Source organism: Liolophura sinensis, chromosome 4 (genome assembly GCF_032854445.1).
Source record: "Liolophura sinensis isolate JHLJ2023 chromosome 4, CUHK_Ljap_v2, whole genome shotgun sequence".
NCBI classification, from domain to species: Eukaryota; Metazoa; Mollusca; class Polyplacophora; order Chitonida; family Chitonidae; genus Liolophura; species Liolophura sinensis.
The window spans coordinates 11,171,186-11,199,052 of record NC_088298.1 but is presented as its reverse complement, the minus strand read 5'-3'; the positions used below and the strand labels follow the sequence as shown (position 1 = coordinate 11,199,052).

At 38.9% G+C, this 27,867-nt stretch overlaps 1 protein-coding gene across 1 annotated transcript in view; it reads right to left on the bottom strand.

Annotated features, from left to right (window-relative positions):
* Nucleotides 1-23,591, bottom strand: part of LOC135464414 (transmembrane protein 163a-like) — a 44,346-nt gene extending 20,755 nt beyond the window's left edge. The window contains exon 1 of the mRNA XM_064741841.1: nt 23,505-23,591. Coding sequence (XP_064597911.1) covers nt 23,505-23,518 — 14 coding nt within the window. The 5' untranslated portion in view covers nt 23,519-23,591. The remainder of the gene's footprint in view (nt 1-23,504) is intronic.
* Nucleotides 23,592-27,867: the final 4,276 nt, after the last annotated feature.

Here is a 27,867-nt window from a genome sequence, read left to right as displayed (position 1 = left end):
GCACTTTCAGAAGCACATAAAAGGTTTTAATATAATACTACTGATTCCAACCCCTTTAGTTTTTCTGATAACAAATTAAACTTCACAAAAAAACTGGCCTAATTAGATGGATAAATCAAACAGATTCAAGCATGCTAAACTTTAGGTGAAGTGCAATATGCACTGCTGAACCATCAAGGCTTTCATAGGCAATACAATGTGTGCAACACTTTAATACATTGTGCAACACCTTAATACCTTATGCAACAACTTGATACATTGTGTGCAACAATTTGTTACATTTTGTGCAAACACTTGACACATTGTGTGCAACAATTTGTTACATTGTGTGCAAAAACTGGATACATTGTGTGCAATAACTTAATACCATGTATAACAGCAAAATGGATTTTGCAAAAATTTTATACCTTGTACATGCTAACAAATTAAACTTCAATTAATGGTTATCAATCTTCATCACACCATGAACATTATAGGCCTGCATATTTACAACCATTTCTTGGGGTTTAATTCTTTTCTATTCAGGAACATTTTCTTCATATATCCCCTCTATATAAGGGAAGAGGAAACTGCATGGGCACTCTAATGAAAATAAATGAAGTGAGTGACAAAATTTTATACTATAAAAGGAACTGATTATACAGAGAAATTGATTCCACACGAGTGTAAAATGCCAAGCTGATAAAATGTGAAAGTTTGTGGCCAATACCAATTGCAACCCTTCAGACCATATACCACCACTGTTTTTTTTTTTCTATCCTATGTCTCTATCCTTTCTGGAGTGGCAAAAGTGCCGTAGGTCCTTCCATGCAAAACTACATGCATGATATAATCACCAACTTATGGTACATGCACCTGTTAAATGAGTTAAAAACACTTACTGCTATACAGCTGTGTCAAAGATACATGTTTACATGCTTAACTGGAAACTCTTGCATAAATATGATTTATATTAAAGCAAAACATCTTTGAATGTCTATACAAATAAATATACTTCAGATTGAAAACTGCTGTAGATTTTGAATACTTTTTTCTTATGGACAGCTCTAAAAAGTACAAGCCTCCAAAATAAAGTAAATATGGACAGGTTCAAATTTTCCAAAAAGGGTGAAACTTTTTTCTCATCCCTGATTGAGGTACCGTAAGATTTGGTACCTGGTATTTTTATTCTGTTTGTGGATCTTTTTTTTTAAATTCACTTACATCAGGGTTAACAACTTAAGGTCTGAAATCACAGTAGAAAAGTGAGCACAAAATTTTAGTTTTAATTTAATTAGATTACCTCTACTGCACACCCAATTTATGATGAGAAGATCAAAACTTATTAAAAACAATCACAACTAGTTTAGCAAGCATTCTGGAAGTAATACACAAGCCCACAGGAGTCGGAGCCAGCAGTCAAAATAATAGCTATATTTCAGAAAAGCACTTCTTCACTTTTTCTCACTTGTCCTTCTAAAATGCATGTATGCACCTAAAAACACTGAAGGTTTTCACTGCCATTTGGCACAAACCATCAGTACAATCATGGTCATTCTGTCAACATCTGTAATAAGCCTCTGATTTTCTCAGGTCAAAAATTTATTTATTTATTTATTTGATTGGTATTTTACGCCCTACTCAAGACTATTTCACTTATATGACAGCGGCCAGCATAATGGTGGGAGGAGGTAAAAAATTAGGTACATTTATGCTTCTATTAATAGTCATTTTGGACGGTGTTTTTAAGGGGCTTCATTATCTTTTTTTTAAAACCATTTTCAAGAAAATTACTTAGTAACCATGATAACCAAGGTCTACAGGTGAAGGAGACTTGGCAGAGACATGGAGGTAACCATGACCAGGTTTACAGGTGAAGGATACTTGGCAGAGACCTGGGAGTAACCATGATCAGGTTTACAGGTAAAAAAATACTTGGCAGAGACTTGGGAGTAACCATGATCAGGTTTACAGGTGAAGGATACTTGGCAGGGACTTGGGGGTAACCATGATCAGGTTTACAGGTGAAGGATACTTGGCAGAGACTTGGAGGTAACCATGATCAGGTTTACAGGTAAAAAAATACTTGGCAGAGACTTGAGAGTAACCATGATCAGGTTTACAGGTGAAGGATACTTGGCAGGGACTTGGGGGTAACCACGATCAGGTTTACAGGTGAAGGATACTTGGCAGAGACTTGGAGGTAACCATGATCAGGTTTGCAGGTGAAGGATACTTGGCAGGGACTTAGGGGTAACCATGATCAGGTTCACAGGTGAAGGATACTTAGCAGAGACATGGAGGTAACCATGGCCAGGTATACAGGTGAAGGATACTTGGCAGAGACTTGGAGGTAACCATGATCAGGTTTACAGGTGAAGGATACTTGGCAGAGACCTGGGAGTAACCATGATCAGGTTTACAGGTAAAAGAAATACTTGGCAGAGACTTGGGAGTAACCATGATCAGGTTTACAGGTGAAGGATACTTGGCAGAGACTTGGGGGTAACCATGATCAGGTTTACAGGTGAAGGATACTTGGCAGAGACTTGGAGGTAACCATGATCAGGTTTACAGGTGAAGGATACTTGGCAGGGACTTAGGGGTAACCATGATCAGGTTTACAGGTGAAGGATACTTGGCAGAGACTTGGGGGTAACCATTATCAGGTTTACAAGTGAAGGATACTTGGCAGAGACTTGGAGGTAACCATGATCAGGTTTACAGGTGAAGGATACTTGGCAGAGACCTGGGAGTAACCATGATCAGGTTTACAGGTGACGGATACTTGGCAGAGACCTGGGAGTAACCATGATCAGGTTTACAGGTGAAGGATACTTGGCAGAGATTTGGAGGTAACCATGATCAGGTTTACAGGTGAAAGATACTTGGCAGAGATTTGGAGGTAACCATGATCAGGTTTACAGGTGAAAGATACTTGGCAGGGACTTGGGGGTAACCATGATCAGGTTTACAGGTGAAGGATACTTGGCAGAGACTTTGAGGTAACCATGATCAGGTTTACAGGTGAAGGATACTTGGCAGAGATTTGGAGGTAACCATGATCAGGTTTACAGGTGAAAGATACTTGGCAGAGACTTGGGAGTAACAATGACCAGGTTTACGGGTGAAGGATACTTGGCAGAGACTTGGGGGTAACCATGATCAGGTTTACAGGTGAAGGATACTTGGCAGAGACTTGGGGGTAACCATGATCAGGTTAACAGGTGAAGGATACTTGGCAGGGACTTGGGAGTAACCGTTCACCGCATCTTCCAAGGCTCCCACCATATCCCTTAACCTAAACCACCAGATAGGCCACAAAAAGCATGCAGGGTCAACACAATCAAGTTACCCATCAAGGTCTATAAATCTTCTAAAAGAGCCCACAATATTTCTTGGCCAGCAAAGGGTACAATAGATGTCCATAGCATTGGTATTAAATGTGATTTAATTAGGTCCCTTATACAATGTGAAATATACAACAGCCAAATCATGCATCTTGTGAGAATGAATTCAACCACAGAAATATCTTACCTGTAATCTGTCTGGGACGCCTGGTGAAGAAACACATCCTCACCTTACAGAATAACCACAGAACTGAATCTGACTACAATTTAACACACCTGAGAATTTAGATCAGAGCCACACCTGTGCATTTTACGTGTACATGTACTTTTAGATGTACATGAACTTTGCTGTCAATCGCACAGTCGTGAACTGCTTGTGTAGAAAATGTCCAAGTATACATATGTGTTTAGAAGAGCCAATCTTTCAAATCTCTGGAATATCCAATTTGACACTGTCCTGCAGGCAAATCATAGGGGGAGGCTCCAGAAGGGGGTCCTCTTAAACAGCTGTTGCATTTCTGTTACGGGGCACAGACTCCAGTACTGTACAATGCCCTAACTCCTCAGCCTTTTCACATATGGAAGGGACACTTTCAGTGCAATTTATGCTCATTTTTCATTTGATTTTGAAGACAGAACTATGTTGGATTGATTGACCAGTTTCCAGGCTACACAGAAAGTATAGTTTTATCAGTCTATACAGAGTATTGCCTTCAGAATATGCTTGTATACACACCCAGAACACATGCAAAAAGGTGAAGAATTACAGCATAACTTGTAAACTGTGTGGGATGTTTGCGGAGCATGTGTTAGAACACATATACCCTGTACACAGCATTTTCATGTTTGCATTTATTTTGCGAATTTTTATCACTGAAATCAGCACAGCTTAAGGTCAACTCCATTTGCAGAAATACAAACTGTTTGCTAATTAAGTATTAACTTTCAGCTTTACATTGTCAATACCGTAATAATTCTGAGAAAAAAAATTACAGCTATTGTTCAGGATTAAAGTCATAAATGCTCAAGAACACAGCCAGTTTAGTTCATAATTAAATTTCCTCGCTTTGAAGCGAAAACGAGCTATCTGATTGGTGAATTTTCTGCATTCATAACTTGATGAACCAATAAAATATGGGGACTATTTTTACTTATACATCAGACCATTCATGAGAAAAACACGCATTTCCCAGCTACCATAGACGGATTTTTTCACACAAAAATTTTTGAAACAGTATTACATCTGATTTACATATGGTAATATATTATAATTCTATACAACACTGTAATTCCTCAACCCTTCTACATGTTTGGAAGGTGCTCATTCAAGCATCTTCTAAGGGCATTATAGTGTGTACTCTGATAAAAATACACTCTTTGAGAAGCCCTGACATTGGCCAATTCAACAAATGCAGTTTTGTCTCCAACATCAACTTAAAAATGTGCACAAATTGCAGTTAAAGCTGCTCTCACATGCGGAAAGGTTGAGAAATTAGGGTACTAAGAGTAAGACCGTTTTGAATACAAACAGATCAAGGTTTTTAGAATATCTACATACCCAACTATTACAGTGGTCCATACACTATACACACAAGAAAACACTTCACTTCAAGCAGGTCTCAATTTTTTAGGATATTTACACATATGCACATGCTTATTAACCACACAGGTAATTCCACACAAGATGTTATATCCAGAGCACAGCTTGTCAGGTGAGTTATTGACAGGTAGAACTTCATTGATTTAAGTCACCTTTGAAATTGTCAAGGCTGTGCTTGTACATAACAGACTTTATACAGACTGTGAACTTGTGGGAGTGTGTGAGACATCTTGATCGCACATGTGCAACATGGTGGGGGAGTATGAGTGCATACTTAGATGTAACTACGTCTTGACTTTACTCTGATACTATAACCCTTCAATGAATTTTCAACTGTTTTAGAATCTGCCTAAATGACAAAATTTTCATGTTGCATGCACCGGCCAACCGACAGTCTCATATCCAAGATTTTTATCCTAGATTTTCGCAAAAAAGCAAGTGATATTAAATAATTTGGGTTATACGTCAACTCTTCAAAATATTGCCCAATTTATCGAACGTGCATATTTACTTTGAGGAACTTCAGGTTGAGCTTGATTGATTTATTTTTATATAGGATAGGTTTTCTCGATGCTGGCTGCTATTATGGCGAGAGGAAACTGGGCAGAGCCTTGAGGAACTGAAACCGACTACCATCCGCAGGTTGCTGCAGACCTTCCGACATACGATCGCAGACAAAACACTGTTTTATCACGAGATCGGTTTATTATAGGAATAAACATCCTTCCTACTCACCCTTTTTTTTTTTTACCATACAGAATATAATGTGAAACAAAGAATTTACTCCACTTGACCCAAGTCGCAATGACTTGGAATGGGTCACTAGAAATGGTTAGACAAGATTTCAGACTGTTGGATGCATGTACTGATGGATGGATGGATGATGGATGGATGATACATGTGTAGATGGACAGACAAATGGACAAAAACATGGCAATAATCCTTAGCCCTAAGGGGCAGAGGAGGAAACTAGATAAAAAAAACAGTGTTTTGTTTTATTTTCAAGACAATCATATTACATGTGTTTTCCACATGATGGAATTCTCTTGACACAGCTAGTGCACAGGCTTTATCGAGCCGTTGATGGAGTCCAGGAACAATGATGGACTTGTAGTTATGTACAGCCGTCTATAAACCAGGCTTTTAGCCATGTCTGTACAACATCTGCAGAATGCCACCATTAAAAATATGTTTGTTAAGAGTAGCCCGGCCAACCTTCAAAAAAATGTCCCAAATGTTTTTATTGGACTTTTGACGAAATTCATTTGTTTCATTCAAACATTGTTAATCTTTTTTTTTTAATCTTTATCTCTTTCATTGGCTGGAAGTGAAGAAAGTTCTCCACTGACCAACTATATTTTCTACAATAGGGTTGTGTTGCCCCTACAAAGAATTTTTCAAGGATGGCCTGGCTAGTATATAAAACAATTTTTTTTTCTGTGCAAAAACATTAGCATTGTGAGACTTTTTTCAAAACTTGACAGCCATATTTTCTACTTATGAGGCACACAAGTTGCTGAAGGTTCATTCTACTAGCTACTTCCATAGTCCATGGGGTCATGGTGACAATATGAGTAAGTGCATGGTTGAGTGTGTGTGGGGCCATTGGGTCATGGTGACAATATGAGTAAGTGCATGGCTGAGTGTGTGTGGGGCTGTTGGGTAATGGTGACAATATGAGTAAGTGCATGGCTAAGTGTGTGGGGCCGTTAGTTCATGGTGACAAAATGAATAAGTGCATGGCTGAGTGTATGGGGGGCCATTGGGTCATGGTGACAAAATGAATAAGTGCATGGCTGAGTGTGTGGGGGGGCCATTGGGTAATGGTGACAATATGAGTAAGTGCACGGCTGAGTGTGTGTGGGGCTGTTTGGTCATGGTGACAAAATGAATAAGTGCATGGCTGAGTGTGTGTGGGGCCGTTGGGTAATGGTGACAATATGAGTAAGTGCACGGCTGAGTGTGTGTGGGGCTGTTGGGTCATGGTGACAATATGAGTAAGTGCATGGCTGAGTGTGTGTCTGGCCATTGGGTCATGGTGACAAAATGAATAAGTGCATGGCTGAGTGTGTGGGGGGCCATTGGGTCATGGTGACAATATGAGTAAGTGCATGGCTGAGTGTGCATGGGGCCATTGGGTCATGGTGACAATATGAATAAGTGCATGGCTGAGTGTGCATGGGGCCATTGGGTCATGGTGACAAAATGAGTAAGTGCATGGCTGAGTGTGTGTGGGGCTGTTGGGTGATGGTGACAATATGAGTAAGTGCATGGCTGAGTGTGTGTGGGGCTGTTGGGTGATGGTGACAATATGAGTAAGTGCATGGCTGAGTGTGTGTGGGGCTGTTGGGTGATGGTGACAATATGAGTAAGTGCATGGCTGAGTGTCTGTGGAGCCATTGGGTGATGGTGACAATATGAATAAGTGCATGGCTGAGTATGTGTGGAGCCGTTGGGTGATGGTAACAATGTGAGTAAGTGCATGGCTGAGTGTGTGTGGGGCCATTGGGTGATGGTGACAATATGAGTAAGTGCATGGCTGAGTATGTGTGGAGCCGTTGGGTAATGGTAACAATATGAGTAAGTGCACGGCTGAGTGTGTGTGGGGCTGTTGGGTGATGGTGACAATATGTGTAAGTGCATGGCTGAGTGTGTGGGGGGGCCATTGGGTCATGGTGACAATATGAGTAAGTGCATGGCTGAGTGTGTGGGGGCCGTTGGGTGATGGTGACAATATGAGTAAGTGCATGGCTGTGTGTGGGGCCATTGGGTCATGGTGACAATATGAGTAAGTGCATGGCTGAGTGTGTGTGGGGCCATTGGGTCATAGTGACAATATGAGTAAGTGCATGGCTGAGTGTGTGTGGGGCCATTGGGTGATGGTGACAATATGAGTAAGTGCATGGCTGAGTGTGTGTGGGGCTGTTGGGTGATGGTGACAATATGAGTAAGTGCATGGCTGAGTGTGTGTGGGGGCCATTGGGTGATGGTGACAATATGAGTAAGTGCATGGCTGAGTGTAATAAGTGCATGGCTCAGTATGTGTGGGGCCGTTGGGTGATGGTGACAATATGAGTAAGTGCATGGCTGAGTGTGTGTGGGGCCGTTGGGTGATGGTGACAATATGAGTAAGTGCATGGCTGAGTAAGTGCATGGCTGAGTGTGTGTGGGGCCATTGGTTGATGGTGACAATATGAGTAACTGCATGGCTGAGTGTGTGTGGGGCCATTGGGTGATGGTGACAATATGAGTAAGTCCATGGCTGAGTGGGTGTGGGACTGTTGGGTAATGGTGACAATATGAGTAAGTGCATGGCTGAGTGGGTGTGGGACTGTTGGGTGATGGTGACAATATGAGTAAGTGCATGGCTGAGTGGGTGTGGGACTGTTGGGTAATGGTGACAATATGAGTAAGTCCATGGCTGAGTGGCACACATTGTACCTTTACAAATAGACAGGCTGCAAATACACATGTGTACGCCTATATACATCATGCACTGGTCGAAATAATGCACAGGTCGAAATAATGCCCATCTACCTCAAAGCAACAGGCAATATCCACGCACGCATGTCTATGTTTGTGAAGCCTGCATATTTACTTGGCTTTCCCATAATCATAATGTTGTAGCAAGACTTCATTATTTTTGGCCAAACCAAGTCAAAACTGTTATAACGTCATTTAGTGGACAAGGCTGTGTCGTCAACGAACCTATCACATTTGTGTTGTCACTTCTGAGACCAAACGTACCTTCAAGGTCAAAGAACACACTTCAGTTATCATAGCAATCGCAAAAGTAGATCTGTAAGAAGCCATTTTCGTTAAGAAAAATGTTATTTCTTTTTTTGCTAGAGTCCCCAGCTATGATGGAACGAACAGCATCAACAAGTGCCAGTCGACCTCAAACTAGAGGACAGTCAGCTTAGAGCAGTGAATCAAGCAAAAAATAAAGTGTCACACCTGACTCGGGAGCCTTTCACCATTGCATTTGGTGCGGGTTGCTGGCCACCATCATATATATTAAATCTTTTTGAGTACAGCGTGAAACAGGGTTAAATAAATAAATAAAGAAAAAATAATAACTTAGTATTTATAGCTCCGGGTCTTCCTATTGCAACTTCAGCACCGCACTGCTAACTTTTATTACTCGAAGACTATGCATGATGTCTCAGGTGTAAAGGGGAGCAACTCCAGGCACACACGTATAGGCCGAAATTAAAACGCACACAGACCGGATGTTTTTCCTCGGTTGTTTCCCTTGAATGGGAAGCGCATGCATACACAAGTACAGATCAACTCCTGCAAGTAAGTTTCGTTTTGACGATTGACTGTGCAGAAGTCCTGGTCCCCACAGAATAATGAACAAAATGGAAATCCTACTGTAACCAAATATTCTTGTAACACGGTACACTGATATTGCATTGCCAAGTGATGTCCAGGAAAAATAATTTCGCCAAAAAGTGACAGTGGAGATTGGTAGTGCTAGCACAGAACACTTGTAAAGAGTGAGGCTGATGGAGACAGGTAGATACCTGTAGGTGACAGGTACAAAAAAATCTACCGGTCACAGGCAGTTTAAAAAAAAAACATTTCTACCCATCATGTGTACATCTACATCATCATGTGTACATTTATCTCATCATGTGTACACTTATATCTCATGTGTACACTTATATCCTCATGCATCAGTCATTGTATCATTTAGGTTTACAAGAAAACCATCAGTTTGAAACGCTCAAAACGACAAAATACAGCAATATACATGCATGTACGTGGGCTTACCGCAATGGTTGGAGAATCGGTCCTAAACAGAACAACAGCTGAACTAAGATATCTGTCAAATGTGTCTGTACAGAGACGGATTTACCAGCTATACACATACAGGTGCCATGTGTTCATCACACGAGTACAACATGGAATGAAGGCATGTACCATGTGCATAAAAATTCAAATATAAAAATGGGGATACATTACTGAAGTGAAGCCAGGGTATGCACACTCTATGAGTTATATAACATCTAGAGCAAAATGCTTTTACGTAAGTACATATATGTTAGACTACACATCAAATGCATGAAACTAATCGGCCCATTCTATATATAGCACAGCATTAGGGTGCCACGCCTACACATCTATAACTTGATCTCACTTTCCAAAAACACAAATAAGGCCTTAAAATGATAGAATTTTTATAACAATGCATCAGTTAAAGAACTTAATCAAACTTCACACAAATCTCTCACATAAGAATAGCCCTATATATTGGCTGAATCATTCAGAATCAAGCAAAACATGCCACTTGAGAAATGCAAAACTTGAGGTGAAATAAACGGCATCATTTGGTAGAGTGATGAACAATGGTTATACAAATAGCCTGAAGGGCCTTAAGCTTAACTTAATAGCACTTACCCCCAACCCTTACCTTAATGGCACTGAAAGCTGGGCAGTCTTTAACAAGTCATTACTTTACAACAACACTGCAAGGATCCTACAGAACAAACTGTAGGCAGAATTCATGTTCTGGTCAGATGACATGGGATTCAATGAAGCAGAAAAGACACTGCTATAATTCCTTGCATGCAAGACAGAATTTGTTCAGGCTTACTACAAGCATAGGTATACAGTCAAACCTGTTGTACATGCATGTGGTCAGTGAAGGGGGAGGAATTAAGTGGCCGTTTAGGGCAGGACTAAAAGTAATATTTTATGAACATTTTTTTTCTTGGGGGGGGGGGTTAATATATAAAAAGGTCACAATTATATCTAAAATCATTTGAACATTTTTATCTATCTTTGGACCATCAAATGTCTGACCCAAATATTTACCACAAGACCGTAATTTGCAACAATAACTGTAAATACCTTTTCATTCGCGGGCATAAAGTTTCGCGGAATTGGTAAGTAGACACATTCGCGGGAATCAACTTTCGTGGATGTAAAAAGAAATTTTTGTTCAACTGGTAAACAAATATCAAACCTCAATACAGAAATGTCAGGTAATAAAACATCTCAAGCATTCAAGTAACAATGTTATCGTTTAAACCTGTTTGCACCTGTAAGATGTGACAAAAATTCTGTACAATACAGTAGCTTGATCAGACAAAGGAAGTTAATCCTCCTAAGCTTTTAATCTATTGAAGACTGTTAATCTTTATAAGATGAAGCCCTTACTTGCGGTGTGAGCAAATATTCCTGTCACTCAGTCCGAGAGACGACGAAGGATTAAATGTGATATAAATAAATCCCACTGTTTAATTCTCATGCACCAGCAGTGAGTGAAACTTGTGACAGATTTGAGTAAATTTCTCAGAAATCATCATTATGAAAAGGAAGTTTGAAGTGCAGTATTAACTTCATACATGTATTAAAACCTTCACCTGGAGCAGTTGCTTTGTGGAACTAAATCTGAGCCAGTTCCGTTGGACTCCCATTAAGCGAAACAACACTATATATTTCTCATACCATGTAATATCCCTGCCGATTTACCCAATATCAAGCTTGTGTACTTATTTTGATATCTGCATTGCCTCATTTGCGTATGTTTTCGGTGTACTGTTCTATCCACGAATGTATAAGCAGCTGATGGTAATATCAACTTGGACTTGTAATGATAGATGATGAAATAAGTGATCCATTCCTGGGGCCAGCCTCACATTTACCTTTCTATTTACATGAATGTGTTAATACTTATCAAGGCAAGCAAACCCTGTCAGCTGACACTTTGGATCTTAATGATCTGGATAACATGTGTTTTGATCCACTGAACTTAAGTGAGTGAGTGCTTGGGGTTTAACGTTTTACTCAACAATTTTTCAGTCATATGACGACGATGGACTTAAGTGTTACACATGCCACCCACACCAGTACTGAGGATAATGATTACGAATTGGCCCACAGGCAGAAAGTATAATATTCTAATTACTACTCGCTTTCATCCTTTATATCTGAATCTATTCAACAAATCCTTGATACCAGCTGCATTTCTTTCCTGCACATAAACGCAAGAAGCGTTAACAAGCACTTTGATGAAATAGTCAGCTTTATTCATAACCTAAATTTTCCCTTCACCGTCCTTGGGTTCTCTGTTAGTTGGGTCTCTGACAGGAACTCATCACTTTCTGAACTGCCTGTAAATAAGTCCTTTTTTTATGTCACAATCCAAACAAGGGTGGAGGCCTTGTTTTTATATGTGAATGACAGGATAAGTAGTTGATACCTCAGAGAAGACTTGAGTAGTATCAAAGAAAATGGTAATTTTGAATGTCTATTTATTAACCGTGTCATAGGTGGAATTAGTTATCTGGTTGGAAATATATATATAGGCGCCCCCGTTACTGATGTCAATATTTTTAATGAACATTTATTGTCTGTTCTCAAAATATGTGGAAATAAAAGGAAAATATGTATTATCATGGGTGACTATAATATAGACCTCTTTAATGCTGATATGCATCACCTAACTAAATCCTTTCTTGAAATAATTGAGATCCTGTTATGTCTTCCCTCAGGTGACCAAACCAACAAGGGTACAATCTCGATCTGCTGCTTTAATTGACAATTTATTTTCTAATATTCATGATTCAAATCTTCTATCAGGAATTTTACTAACGGACTAATCACTTTCCAATTTTTTATATAATAAAATCTGACCAGCATAAATTGATATCAACACAGCAAAACGTAAGCTGTCGTAAGTTTACACCAATAGAAAAGGAATGCTTTTGCCGGCATATTACAGCCACAAACTGGGAAAATATACTAATTAATCAAGACACAAATTCGGCAGTCTCTAACTTTTCGAATCAATTTACTTCCATGTATGACGGAGGTTTTCCAATAACAACCATGACTAAAATTTACCATAATTAAACCTTGGATTTCTCGTGCCTTCCTGGTATCAATCCAAGAGAAAAACAGGCTATACCGACAACAACTTAAACATAGGACAAGTGATAGTGTCAGAAATTTAGAACTTATTGTCATAAAGTTAACAATCTGCTCCGTCTTACAAGGAAACAATATTTTGAACGTCAGTTCAACAAAGTACAAGTCAAAAAAAACACCTGGAAAATTAATAACGAACTACTGTGTTGAAATATAAAAGCAAGCAAGTGGTAAGTTTTCGATACAAATGGTAGTGACATTTGTGGTCAGACCGTGATTGCTGACAACTTTAATGGGTACTTCAGTAGAATAGCAGACGAACAAGTGAGCAACATGGACTCCGCAAATGAACAATGTACAGATTTTCTTGGACAACCATATTGATCAGAATTCGCATGTCTCTCCAAATTTTACTCAATCTGTGATAGGTAAGCTGAAAGGTAACATCTTGCCTGGGTTAAATGGAATACGCACACCCCTCCTGAAGCTAGTGTCAGATGAAATATCTACACCTCTAGCACACACTATCAATGTTACTTCTGGAACTGTTATGAAAATTCTAAAAATCGCTCAAGTCTTGCCTATATATAAATCTGGTCAGACTAATCACACTGAAAATTAAAGAGGTGTTTCTGTCCTGCCTTGTTTCAGCAAAATCCTTGAGAAAACTGTATCACTAATGTTGCTCGAATATCTGGAAGAGGAATCTATAATTAATGAAAATCAGTTTGGTTTCAGAGCCAATCTTTCTACCATTCATGCTGCCTATATAGTCTTAAACTAGTAAATGCGAAAGAGAATAAACAGTACAGTGCCGTAGCATTCTTGGACCTGCCAAAGGCATTTGACATTGTAAACCATGATATCCTTCTTAAACTTTCTCATTATGGTATTCGCAACTGTCCAAATAAAATGGTTTAAAAACCATCTGACAGACAACAATATGTAAAGTTTAATAACGCCCAATTTAACCCAGCTACCATCACTTGCGGTGTCCCACAGGGATCTATTCTTGGCTCAACTTTATTTCTATTCAACATTAATGACATCATTAGGGCATAAAACCTCCTGGAGCTTACTCTATTTGCCGATGACACACGTTGCATTTACTCCAACGAGGATGCAACTCAAGTGATTTCTCTTATAAATGTCAAGTCGGAAAAAATTTACACGCAGCTTCTGGCCGACCGGTTATCTCTGAATATCTCCAAAACCAAATAGATGTCAATATAACCCAATTAAAAAGAAAATAACTGCAATTCCCAGTTTGGTTATCTCTGATAACGAAATTGAGAAAGTTGATAAATTCAAATTTCTAGGTATATTTTTCCATGAGAAACTGACCTGGACTGTTCATATAAGCTACTAATGTTCCAAACAGTCAAGAAATATAGGCCTTATTTCACACATTAAACACTCTGTAAATAAAAAGACCCTCCTAATCCTTTATTACTCACTTATTTATCCATATCTACTATACGGCAATATACTATGGGGAAACACATATCCAACACATCTCAAGCCCTTGTACATAGTTCAAAAAAGGGCAAATTACTTTATCAGGTCACCTTTGCTATACCCAACTGCTTTTTTGCGAACTGAAAATCTTACCCCTTGGCAAACTATCTCTATTTTCTACTCTGTTACAAACTCATATTTACATTTATTCCATAAACACTATTCCTTTAAGTTTAAAGCCCTGTTTAATTGAAAGAGAAATTTTAAAACCGCATCACACATGAGATAGACATAAACCTTCCACAAAACATCGTATAATACAAATAAATCATGTTATTTATTCAGAAGTTTCGGTCCTAGGGAATGGAACAGGCTTCCTTTAACATTAAGATCAGTTTCTTTTAAATCGCACTTTAAATCTTTTCTACTTTCTAAACTGAAATCTTCGGTCTAACATCACACAATTAACGCATAGTTGAGGTAAAATTCATACATATTTAGAAAGAAAAAAAATTATTTAGACACAAACTAAAATGTCAGCCTCACCCCTCCAAAGCTGTTATTTCTTATACATGGGATAGAACTAGCTCAACCTGAGCTTTATTTACACCATGTATAATATCTTTCTAGACTACTGTTATAACGTTGTGTCTGTATTTTGTTTATGTCTTCAAATCCAATGTATATATTTATTATTGCAGAGTTAATAAAAAAAAATCAATCAATCAATCAATCAATCAAAACAGGAATTAATCATTTAGATCCTGGTAAAAAAAAAAAAAAAAAAAAAAAAAAAAAAAATGCCTGGAGATGAAAATGGTGGGGGTCTGGGGGTCTGGGATCTAAATGTTATGGATATAATAATAAAAGGAATGAACACCTACATGTACATGTATTTGTGTCAGCCTAATAATTTTCATGCACTGGGAGTGCAGTCTCATTTTCTAAAAGCAAAGGCATGGTCTTAAACCAATTCATTTTAATTCTGAAACGCTTATTTTTTTTTTCTGTTGAAAATTTCTAGGAAGATAACTAACTCAATGTTGATGGTTTAAGTGTCCAATAGAAGCCTTGATCCACAAAATGAAGCCGTTCGGCTACATACTTTACATATAATGAATGGAAATGTGTACGGAAAGAATGCAATTTCACAGCAGAACAAGACCGAAATGTGCATGGAAAGCACGCCACTTCACAGCAGAATGAGACGGAAATGTGCATGGAAAGCACGCCACTTCACAGCAGAATGAGACGGAAATGTGCATGGAAAGCATGCGACTTCACAGCAGAATGAGACGGAAATGTGCATGGAAAGCACGCCACTTCACAGCAGAATGAGACGGGAATGTGCATGGAAGGCATGCGACTTCACAGCAGAACAAGACCGAAATGTGCATGGAAAGCACGCCACTTCACAGCAGAACGAGAGGGAAATGTGCATGGAAAGCACGCCACTTCACAGCAGAACGAGACGGAAATGTGCATGGAAAGCACGCCACTTCACAGCAGAACGAGACGGAAATGTGCATGGATAGCACGCCACTTCACAGCAGAACGAGACGGAAATGTGCATGGAAAGCACGCCACTTCACAGCAGAACGAGAGGGAAATGTGCATGGAAAGCACGCCACTTCACAGCAGAACGAGACGGAAATGTGCATGGAAAGCACGCCACTTCACAGCAGAATGAGACGGGAATGTGCATGGAAGGCATGCGACTTCACAGCAGAACAAGACCGAAATGTGCATGGAAAGCACGCCACTTCACAGCAGAACGAGAGGGAAATGTGCATGGAAAGCACGCCACTTCACAGCAGAACGAGACGGAAATGTGCATGGAAAGCACGCCACTTCACAGCAGAACGAGACGGAAATGTGCATGGATAGCACGCCACTTCACAGCAGAACGAGACGGAAATGTGCATGGAAAGCACGCCACTTCACAGCAGAACGAGAGGGAAATGTGCATGGAAAGCACGCCACTTCACAGCAGAACGAGACGGAAATGTGCATGGAAAGCACGCCACTTCACAGCAGAATGAGACGGGAATGTGCATGGAAGGCATGCGACTTCACAGCAGAACGAGAGGGAAATGTGCATGGAAAGCATGCGACTTCACAGCAGAACGAGACGGAAATGTGCATGGAAAGCATGCCACTTCACAGCAGAACGAGACGGAAATGTGCATGGAAAGCATGCCACTTCACAGCAGAACGAGACGGAAATGTGCATGGAAAGCATGCCACTTCCCAGCAGAATGAGACGGGAATGTGCATGGAAGGCATGCGACTTCACAGCAGAACGAGACGGAAATGTGCATGGAAAGCATGCCACTTCACAGCAGAACGAGACGGAAATGTGCATGGAAAGCACGCCACTTCACAGCAGAATGAGACGGAAATGTGCATGGATAGCATGCGACTTCACAGCAGAACATACAGCAATGTATGTTTAAAGATATAAAGTGCACTTAGCGTAGTACGATTCATGAAGCGCTCCCCCCCCCCCCCCCAGACAGTTGCCCTTTGTGTACTAAATCTCAAAGTACATATAATCAGTTGTGTAGTTATGCAGAGAATTTTAAACTATGTTTTAAACAAAATTGAACACGGTCATCTTTAACAAATGTTCACACATTTTTTAATCCACGCTCATAAAATTTCACTAAAATCACTCTTAACAGCTTTTCAGCAAAAAGGTGTAAAATGACCTACCAGTACCGAAGATTCGAAAAGTAATGATAATAAAATGTGAATAATTTAACACAGGTTCACAGCCCAAATATGCCAAAGGGTTTGGTCCTAGAATAACAGAAAAGGTAGTTTTGGACTAGGAGTTTTCAATGATCTTTCCACTTGAAGCTTTCTTATTGTTTGGTTTAAACACCCAGCTTACCTTAAGTACTGCCTCCAAATCTTCAACTCTCCTTAAAAAGCTCTATAGGTGTTTCTCCAGTAGTCTATTAAAGTGCTGTGATTATCAAAGCTGGAAGGAGGTCACATGACTTTCGACCAGACAAAGCTCTTGCTGGAGGGCAAGCTTTGTTCTTACAGTATTCCATGGAGACGACGGGGGACACTTACTTAACACACACTTCAATGACCCTTTAATTTTCTCCAACATTTTTACATTGTACTTACACGGGCAATGGCCAGTCTCAAACACTGAAGGGTCCTCAAGCAAGCCTTCCAGCTATAACAAATTGTTGCTTAAGAAACATGAGAAGGGGCCCGGCCTGAGCCTAAAAACACCCAAATTTGTGCCCACCCCCAATTCTGTGGCCCCTAATACTGCCTAATTTGTACAGACGTTTACACTCATGTGCTGCAACGGCTGGCCTTTACCATCCAAAAGTTGATCTACCTGAATAGGTTGGCTACTCTTCTTGATTCCCATATTTTATGTGCAAATATTGCAAAAGTATGAAAATTTTATTATTTGGGATCTCTAACCCTTTTCACAGGTTCAAAAATGTGACAAGTTATTGCTTAAAAACATGAAGTAGGCCAAGTATGCTAATTAAGGGGAATCTTTGAAGGCGCCTCTATAAACGCACAAGGGCTACCAAGAGCCCTAAAAATGATCAAAACATCTTTTACCTGGAATCACAACTAGTTTTGCACTAGTGAGAAAACATTTGTAGATTTAATTCAGATGTTTTGTTCACAGTACAGCCAGCTAGGACATGAAGTTAAGAAAACTAAAATATTATATGTCTGATGTTTTGTGACCAATCCTTCAAAATGGCCCAAAATGAAATTCCTCTTTTGCGTTGTTACAGATCCCAAATTATTTTATTTCTTTTAATATATTTTTTTTTTCATCTAAAATGTCACTCCATTTATAAAGGTGACGGGTGCTCTTCCGAGATATACAATTTCTGAAAATCCGGCCTAAGGATGGCTTTCATTTACTGATACGTGGAGACTGATTGTGACATTGTACCTGTATTCAGTTACCCCATCGGTAATTCCCCGCATACACAATACTTAATATCCAATCCCCTTGTTGCATGGTCTGTCAACAAGCTAAGACACTTATGCACCAATGGTTGTTGCAACCATTGACACTGACCTTTTTTCGACATTTCCTCAGAAAACCTCACTCCAATTCAAAAATAAGATCTGTTTTGAGCTGTTAACCCGGTGATGCCGTCTACCTGACTGACCTAAATTGGTACATCAATCTTGTCCACATCTGTTGAGAATCTGACATGTTGTAAAAATATAGCACAACATAACTTAGTCCAATCTACAGAACAGCTCAGCATGCAAAGGTGGACAAAATTGTTTTGTAAGCTTATGCTTTTAAAATGACAAGAAATTGACGCTGTAACTGCGATGTTTCTTTTTTTTTGTGTATGACCTGAACGTCAAATACATGTGCACTTGTGCCGCACGCGAAAACAATAGCTGCACGTTTGTTAGTAGGGCTCAGAAAGCGAGATATTATGGAATTACCACCCGTATGCATCATGGAATGAGATAAAAATTGTCCAGAAGACCACGAAGCCCTTAGCTAATGTAATTCACTTGACTTTTGCCGATGGCACACGAGTGTTTTCCCGGTTTTTTGTCCCGCCGTGAAAGTAGGCAGAAGGCTCTGTTCCCAAATACATATTTTACTATGAATATCTTCTTGGCTGTGAACTAGACCTTACCCAATTTTAAAAGTTCACTGCCAATTGTTTGGCTAACAATTTCCTCTCCTGCTGCTGAACATAGCCAGCCTTATAGAACTTCGATGGGTATATATATTCGATACCTGTAGAACAAAATACCTGTGAAGGTTTTTCACCCTTATCCAATTGGATACCCGTAAAATATTATCGCCATATTTTGGGGGTGGGTTGGGGGGGGGGGGGTACACTTTACTGAATTGATCACCAGTGTCCTTATGTTTCCATAGGGAGTCAAAATTTTAAATGAATTACTCATTTTGTGAGATCACAGAATTTTCTGTGATCAAATTCTTTTCGCCTACCCTATACCGTAAAAACACACCTAATCTTGCGAAACTGAATTGGTGAGAATTGTGTGGCTCTGATTTACAAACACTGACAAAACTTGGACACAGGTCTATTGGCCTTGCTTCAAGGACAAGTCATTCCAGTTATAGGCCTATATCGGAGGTTCAACACGTAGCCCACTTACATAAATCCTCTAGTTTTTTTTTCTTTGTGAATTAAATTAATTCAGTCATGGATTGGTATATAATGAAGGTGACAAATTGAGACCTTACACCATAATGATGGTCAAAACAGAAGATTTTTGTTCTAAAACTATGTTATCAAAGAATCCCCAACAGGGCCCCTTTTATGTTGGCATCCACCACTCTCATTTCACACCTATCAGAGGCCCCCCACCCACAAGATCCTCTTCTGCTGGCATCAAATAATACCCTTCGAGAGAGCTCAAAATTTAAAAAAATGTTAGTCAGGTGTGTGGACAGATTTTCTCCCTGTCAAAACTCTATGCTAGAGAGCATGTAGCTGGGAATATATTGGTATAATTTCCTGAACTGTTATGGAGATCACCACTGTCAGATACTGAGAAAACTTTGGTGGATAGAAACTGTAACTGTTTACTGATAAATTGTTGTGAAGTGGAAACAATGGTAGGGGCACTTGAAAGTTCAGGTGCATTTCTAAATGGATACAGGAAGTTCACATATGAAGACAAAGCTGATATGTTCCATCCTTTAAACTTCATGCAACACAACACGATTTTGTCTCTCCTCTTCCTCATGTAGAAATGTTCTGGACAGTGTAAATTAGGTCAAAGCTGGTGATCTGAGCTGGGACTCACTTGAAAGCTTACACTCTTGATGTATTGAAGACAGATTAAATATCTGATCCTTCACATCAAGCAAGAATCCCCAAAATCTCACAAAGTTTAATCAAAATTAGGAATTTTAGGAAAATGGAAACAGATTTCTCAGTATGGATTTTATTTTACTAGGACATGAGGTTCCGCTTCACTCCGTCAAATGTAACAGCTGGGCAGGATTTCAGTTATATTTTCACATGTTCACCCCCCTCTGTACAGGACCTAAAAATGCTAGCAGAAACTGTTGACTTAAATTGCGCAGAAGTACTTATAAAAATGTTTAACAAATGTTTACCCGTTAGTTATATGGTAAAGACCTAAGAATATCTATTTTGAGAATTGCCAAATACAATGTAATTTAGCACTATGTTCTGATCAATGTTGAGGATGTTTGTGATCAATCATTTCAACAGGATTCTACAATTGTTCTTCCCTTCCACGCGATTAAAAACACACACACACACACACACACATACACAAAAACCCCGACCCACCAACCTTCTATTGTTATAAAGGGCTTGTAACATCAAACAAACAAATATATGCATCAAAAACCACTCCTGACCATTAATAACATAATATTTACAATAACAAGGCAAGAAGTTTGAAAGCAATTCATTGATTGAAAAAGGTTACTGGCAGACCTTCCAACTTAAAGGATACATGAAACACTTTGGTTTTATTTCTTAATGTGCGGATTATCATGTGTAATAACATACCAGTACAAACAAATTTTTCAACTTTCATTTTGAGGAGTAAAAATTGCATCAAAGTACATTTTTATACCGCCCCCAGCCGTTAGTCCGGGAATGAAGTAGCTTGCTGGGTGACATCAACGTTGATCCCTATTTAAAAAGACCCCTGTGGGCGACAGACAGCTCAGGACACTTCGGGGGTGTTAACCGGGGTCCGAGCCAGATTAACGATAAGGTAATTGACGGAAAATATGCATAATACTGTGGGGTATTTAACAGATTAGAAAATACTCCCAAAATGAAATTTTTTTAGGCATAAATTCCTTGAATTTGTGAATGAAAGAAATTTATATCATATTATATCATACACCTTCAAGTTTTTTGTTTGATTTATTGTTTAGTTTTAATACAGCTTGTTTAGTTTGGGCAGCCAACAGTTTGGGAGCCCAAACGTTTTCCAGAACCAAAGTGACTCTAGAGATGGCCCTGTGCACCATAAGGACTGAGTGTGTTTGTCCAATGGTCAGTCAGGCAGCCTTAGATTTTGATCAAGACTATGGGAATATGATGATATTTGCTATATTCAAACAGCTATAGCTAGATCACCAGGATATGGCTAAATACGGCTAATGTGGGTTTAATTACTAAGCTCTGTTCATTTATCAATATCTAAGCAATCAGCTATCTAGTTAAATTTTTTTAAGTTAAATGCTTTTCATATGCATCTGCTTTTATCTTGAACTAAATACTTTGACATTTGGTTTACCAGAAATAATTCACCCATAATTTCATGAAAATGTTTTTGCACCAGCTACGGTATTTCACCTAAGGTTTGGTAAGTAAAAATAGACTTTCAGAAGCATATAATAGCCCAGCTTAAAATAATACTCGATTCCAATAATGAAGTGTTTCTGACGAGAAATTGATCAAACTTCACAAAAAAAAAAAAAAACTCTTAATAACTGGCCCTTTAAGGTAAATAAATCAGTCAGTCTGAGACTCATGCAGAATGTGTTAATTGAAAAACGCTAACCTTCAGGTGACGCAATTATCAACGTGTCGTGCTAATAAATTAGATGAAATATCATGTGAAATTTTTATGTGATCAACTGTACAACTTTATTTATAGGTATGATTCATATTAAATTCCCCAAAATCTCCCATATCTGTCAACCTTCAGTCTTTACCCACAAAACAGGTAACTTACAACATTGTTACAATATTACAAAAACGAAAAATGTAAGGGGGGGGGGGGGGAATACTTTGTACTTAGTTGAACAACTTATACCTTTGTACATACAACTGTTGGCATGGCAGTGGCAGGTGCAACACTTCCAAGCATTTGGTAACAATTGATGGTTTCACTGTCTACCTGTTGAATGCACATGCAGGAAAAGTCCTTCCAATACTGGCTTTCCAATTGTTCAGAGAACATACACATCCAAACAATAATCACTATTACTGTAATTCTTCAACCTTTTCCCATGTTTGCAAGGTGCTTTTTTTTAAAGCCCATTCTGAGGGCATTATTCTATGTAGAATGAAAACCTTATACTTTTTGTGAAACCCTGAAATTGGCCAACCAAACCAATGTAATCTCCAAAATCAAAAAAATAAAATAATAATAATAATAAAAGCTGCATAAATTGTAGTGTAAGTTGCTCTTTCATGTGTAAAAAGGTTGTGGAATTAGGGTAATTACAATTAAGTCCATTTTTTCTGATTAGTCACTCCATTTGAAATGATTCAGAGTTCCTCTGTGCACACACAATGGCAGGTACAAGTAAAAGCCTGAAAAAAAAATGTTCAAAAACAAACTTACCTGTGGACAAGGAAAGAATGACTTAAGTGCTTAGATGTGGGTGAAACAAGACGATAAGGTGTGTAATTTAGTGTTGGCAACAATTTTTAGAAACTTGATCTCAATTTTTTTTAAATGGATTGACTTCTGACTGGAACTGCAGCATGTTGTCATGCTTATCACAATGTCTACTGCAAGTTATGTAAGAAAATTCAAACTAATCAAAATTTAGTATTTACAATAACTATATATGGCTGGAAGAGACTGAAATGTCGGTTTATTAGACAGGGACACAGAGTTAATCAGAATAAACAGAATGGTATATTCCAGATTTGTTAGTTACCAAAACATGCACCCTGTGTAATTCCTGAAATTCTGACTAAAAATTTTGCAATATTTCTTAGAAAAATGAATCCAGAGAAGTTTGATTTCCAGGTTACTCAACCAGTGAAAATTTCACTTCATTTTTACTTAGTTTTTCCCACATTTACCGGAGGTCTTTTCTTTATACATGTATGTATGAAGAAATGCTTGTACTTTTACAAATAATTATTACTGCTATGTCGCCTGCTTTTGACTTCTAACTGAACAGTTTGGCAACTGTATAAACTAGATTGCTTGTTTTTGTCATTTTCTTAATCAATGTGCCCCTTTTCAGACGTCAAGTCGGTTCTGAAAAGCTCAATCCTCCATGATGAACTGACGCCACTCAACCACGTGTCAAAAACCGGAGTTTAAAATACTAAACTCTTAAAACATCAAACTATGCGTTTGCAGGATTACTAACTACACCTGAAATAATGCAGCCCACGAGGTTGGATCTCTGAAACACTTGCAACTTGAATTGAAATGCATTCATCGGAAATTCAACTTCAAAAAACAGAAACCAAACAACCACAAAATAATCTCACCACAATATGGACATCTTTGATTTCGTAAGTGACAGTTCTTTGTAAAATGTATTTCTTTGCTTTCTCTGAATAATACGTGACGGCGGAAAAGTTGTGCCCCGTTCTGAGTGCCACACACTGCCGACAAGTACTTCAAATGCTCAACTCCCGCGCATTTCGTCATAAAAAAGTTGCCGTAAAAGTTACCTCCCTTTAATAATATTCCCTGCAGAGTATTCTCCTTTGTTTAGCCTAACTGTGTTGTCAGAGACCAACATCGCTACAGAACAGTGTATTATTTGTTTAAGGAAGATTGTGGCTAAATAAACTGACAAAACGTCTAGGTAAAATGGCCAATGTAATACCCAGTGACAATCGAAGATTCAAATCTTCACCTAGTACAACTACCTAACTTAAAAACGAAAAAAATACAATCCATGAAACAATATCTGACCAGGGCTTGATCATGGTGGCAAAAAATCCTTCTATTACAAAGTCAGTAAAAAGTGCTCACTGACAAGTTACGTGTAAGGTGACAAACTTTTCTGAGCCACATTTTATAATGTGTTATATTGGAAGGCACGTGACCTCCAGCGAACGTCTTGTAAGACTACATGAGAGAGTACTACAATATAACAAAAGACTTACATCATAGAGGGTAATACCGGTGCAGCAACGACAGTGTGATAGCTGACAAATGGTCACATGTAACCGGTGAAATACGGCCTGTTGGCAATTTACCCAAGGTAGGGTTTTATTCTGTTTATGCATAAGTAGTAGCATTTTATACGACCCTAGCACCTACCATCGACTATTTCTTGCCAACAAGGCCCTGAAATCATGCGAATCTTACAAATTCTCTGTCCATGAGTGGTACAGAGAGTTGCACGTCCTGTAAGTGCTTAGTGGTTTGATGGCAAGCACATTGACCACTTGGCCAGACTGCTTTAGCTTAACTACTTTAGCTTAACTACCTTAGGGATGTATATGTATGTATATAGGCTATGTGTGTGTGTGTGTGTGTACATGGATATGTATCAACAGTGTACACCACCAGCCTCCAGCCAGTTCACGTTAATGTTGCCTAAAGGATTTAGGTCGGAAGAACTTTCCCCCACCTAAAGTCATACCAACAAATGTTTTCTTTCTTCACTTTTTCATTTATTTATTTCATTGGTGCTTTTACGCCGTATTCACGAATATTTCACTTATACGACGCCGGCCAGCATTATGGTGGGAGGAAACCAGGCAGAGTTCGGGGGAAACCCACGGCCAAGCGCAGGTTGCTAGCAGACCTTCCCACTTACGGCTGGAGAGGAAGCCAGAATGAGCTGGACTTGAACTCACAGCCACCTCATTGGTGAGGGGCGTCTGGGTCATTACCCTGCGTTATCTTCACTTTTTGAAATCTTCTTTTCTCTGTTGTAGGCTATAACTTAATTGTAAAGGGCTAATTTTCACCGAGGTTCTGTTCCGTTTTCTGATACGCATTTTATTTTAATATGAGCGAAACACTCTTTAATACGGCTTAAACCGAAACAAGGCTGATACATAAACTGCCTGAATGTCGCAGAATGTGAAGACAGTAATTGTCAGACAAAAATACATGTATTCGATTTTAATGTGAATCTATTCATGAGTGACACTGATGGTGGCTCACCTGCCAGAAGTTTCTTTTCTTAACGTTCAACAATTGTTCAATTTCAGACAGACCTATGTGGTGCGATGAAATAATACCTGTTAAGGTTCCGTCAGCGAATTATTGAAGTTGAGCTAAATTCGAATAAAATAGCTTGAACTGGCAGGAATGAATGAATGATTACGTCTTAACGCTACATCGGCAATATATCGTGGCGAAGAACTGGCAGGAATAAAACAGAAGAAAATAATCCACAGTACATGATTTCACTCTGTCAATGACGTCATTTCTTGAATACACAAAAGTACCAGGTCTGTTAGTGTACATTGACAATAGGCTATTTTGGGGGCAAAGTATAAGTTCATGTTATTTTTCGTGGAACGTCGGAGTGTGATGTATCTGTTGATTGTCAGATCCATTGCACCAAGCTTCTGATTTATGCACAGTTCTTGAAGATGCCGGGCCCAGACTAACAAACTTCGCAAATCAATTCCTGGTCACTTTCCTGCAAGTCAGACTCTCGTCGCTGCGGTATATATGATGGAGATATATAACTTGTATAGATTGCCGTTTTTCTAGAAAGATTTTCGAGATAAAGATTTTTATAAAGGACCTGGGTATGGTAAGGCGGGGAATAGGCCCCATGCAGTGCAAAAAACTGTGCACCTCAACAAGTGAAACACTCTATAGCTGTGAGTGACAGCTGCTGACACTCTCTTAAGGCTACTTCTTTTTTCAGTTATGTTTTACTCTTCTTTTCCTGTTTTATGGCGAGCATGCTACTTTTAAAGTTCCAAACACGCACTGAAGCGATATATAGATCACAAAATCAAAAAAGAAAAAAAAAATGATAACCGGCATATCTTTTTTTTTTTTTGGCATTGGGCACTGTAGAGTGGGGAAAATCAATGCACCACAAATGAAACTTTCTGAAAAAATTCTTGAGCGCTTAGCTATGCACCAGTCAATCTAATAAACATATAACACAAATGTATAACTTTCAGCCTAGTTTCGCTACGCATAGCTTGTTAATATCAATGATAGCTAAAGGACCACAGGTGCTCTCAACCAGTATTCACATATGATTTTGTTATAGTTTTGCGTGTGATATCATTGCCTAAGAATTATCCATTCTAATCCATGATAACACTTATTTAATCTTCACTCATACTTCACTCATACTTTTCAAGTATGTTTCCGAAGAGAGAAAAAAAAAGAACCACAAAGATATGAAGTCTTCGAGGTGCAACCTTTTCTCCAAAGTGATTTCGTTAGTTGACTATACTATAAAGGATGCTTGAGTGAGTGAGTGCGTGAGTGCTTGGGGTTTAAAGTCGTACTCAACAATTTTTCAGTCATGTGATAACGCAGGAATCCTTAGAGCCTTGTTGCAGGATGGATTTCCACCGCTCTATTATCAAATGTTGCTTCACTGAAACGACTTACCTGAAGGCAAGTAATTCCCATTATACTGATACGGGTCAACCAGTCTTTGAACTGTCCCTTTCATACTGAACGCCAAGCCGGGAAAGTTACAACTTCCTCTTTTAAGGTGTGACTCGACCCAGTATTGATCCTGGATCTACTGCTCCCGAAGCGGGCGCTCTACCAACTGTGCAATCCTGGCCGGTTGAAGGACGCTTGAGAAACTACGACAAAAATACGCATTTTATACGCTTCTTTCAGAGGCATTTAGGAATTGGGATGGTACCGGTATAGATTGACAGAGGCATTACTTATGGATAACAATTCCTGGATTTATTGTGTTGGTGACGTTTCGATGTAGGTTCTTACATCGTTATCAAACCATATGAACATACAGAGATACAAGACAACATATATACAGTAAGAGTGAGTGGTGTCAACAACAGGCCACAATGTAGCATTTTATACGCGCCAAAATATGACAAAACTGATCAAATTATAAAGTTTATGTTTTACATATGAAAACAAACGTTAACCGAAACAAAACTTTGACAGCAAGTAGAAATACACAAATGATAGTTTCGGCCTAAATATTTTTCTGGTTAACGTTGATCTTTATACTGTAAATGAAAAAAGTGCCTCGTTTGAACGAAAAAATGGCGTTTTTGATCGAGAGTGCATTTTTGGAGGGTTATTATTAAGCAACCATATCTTTATGGCCATATATCTTTTATGGGTGTCTCGACCAATTTTTATACGTCTGATTTGGAAATTTACCGAATTGTGCTGGGATTTTGAAAGTTGGACTTTGTTATCGTTCCTGTCTCAGGCCGACTCTCCGCCTTACCGTACCAGGTCCTTTCGTGAAGGTGACCCTGACACTACAGCAAAGTCTTGCTCTTCCAGTAATTTGTCTTCGTTAAACGGATCTACATAAACTGTCTATATTTGACGGCATGTGTGATAAATTAAAGATGCTAACGGAGATTTTTTTGGCAAAAATAATCGATCAGTTAAAATCCAGTCGAATATTTGCTTTTAGTTTAATAGCTATACTATAAGATATCAGCCTCATCTACACGAGTTACAGTTCAAAATCGATAATAAAAATTTCTAAAATTTCTAAAGCGGATATAGGCCTAGGCCTATAATTTTTTTTAAACTTTAGAAATTGTTAGCACTATAAATAGTATATGGGTTGATATTTCTATAATTTCAGGCCGTACTTCGAGCTATCCTTGCTAAATACAGCACAATTTGCTTTGATTGGTGAATGTGAGGTTTACTGCCAAAATCTCCGGTATAGCCTGTTTAAACCAC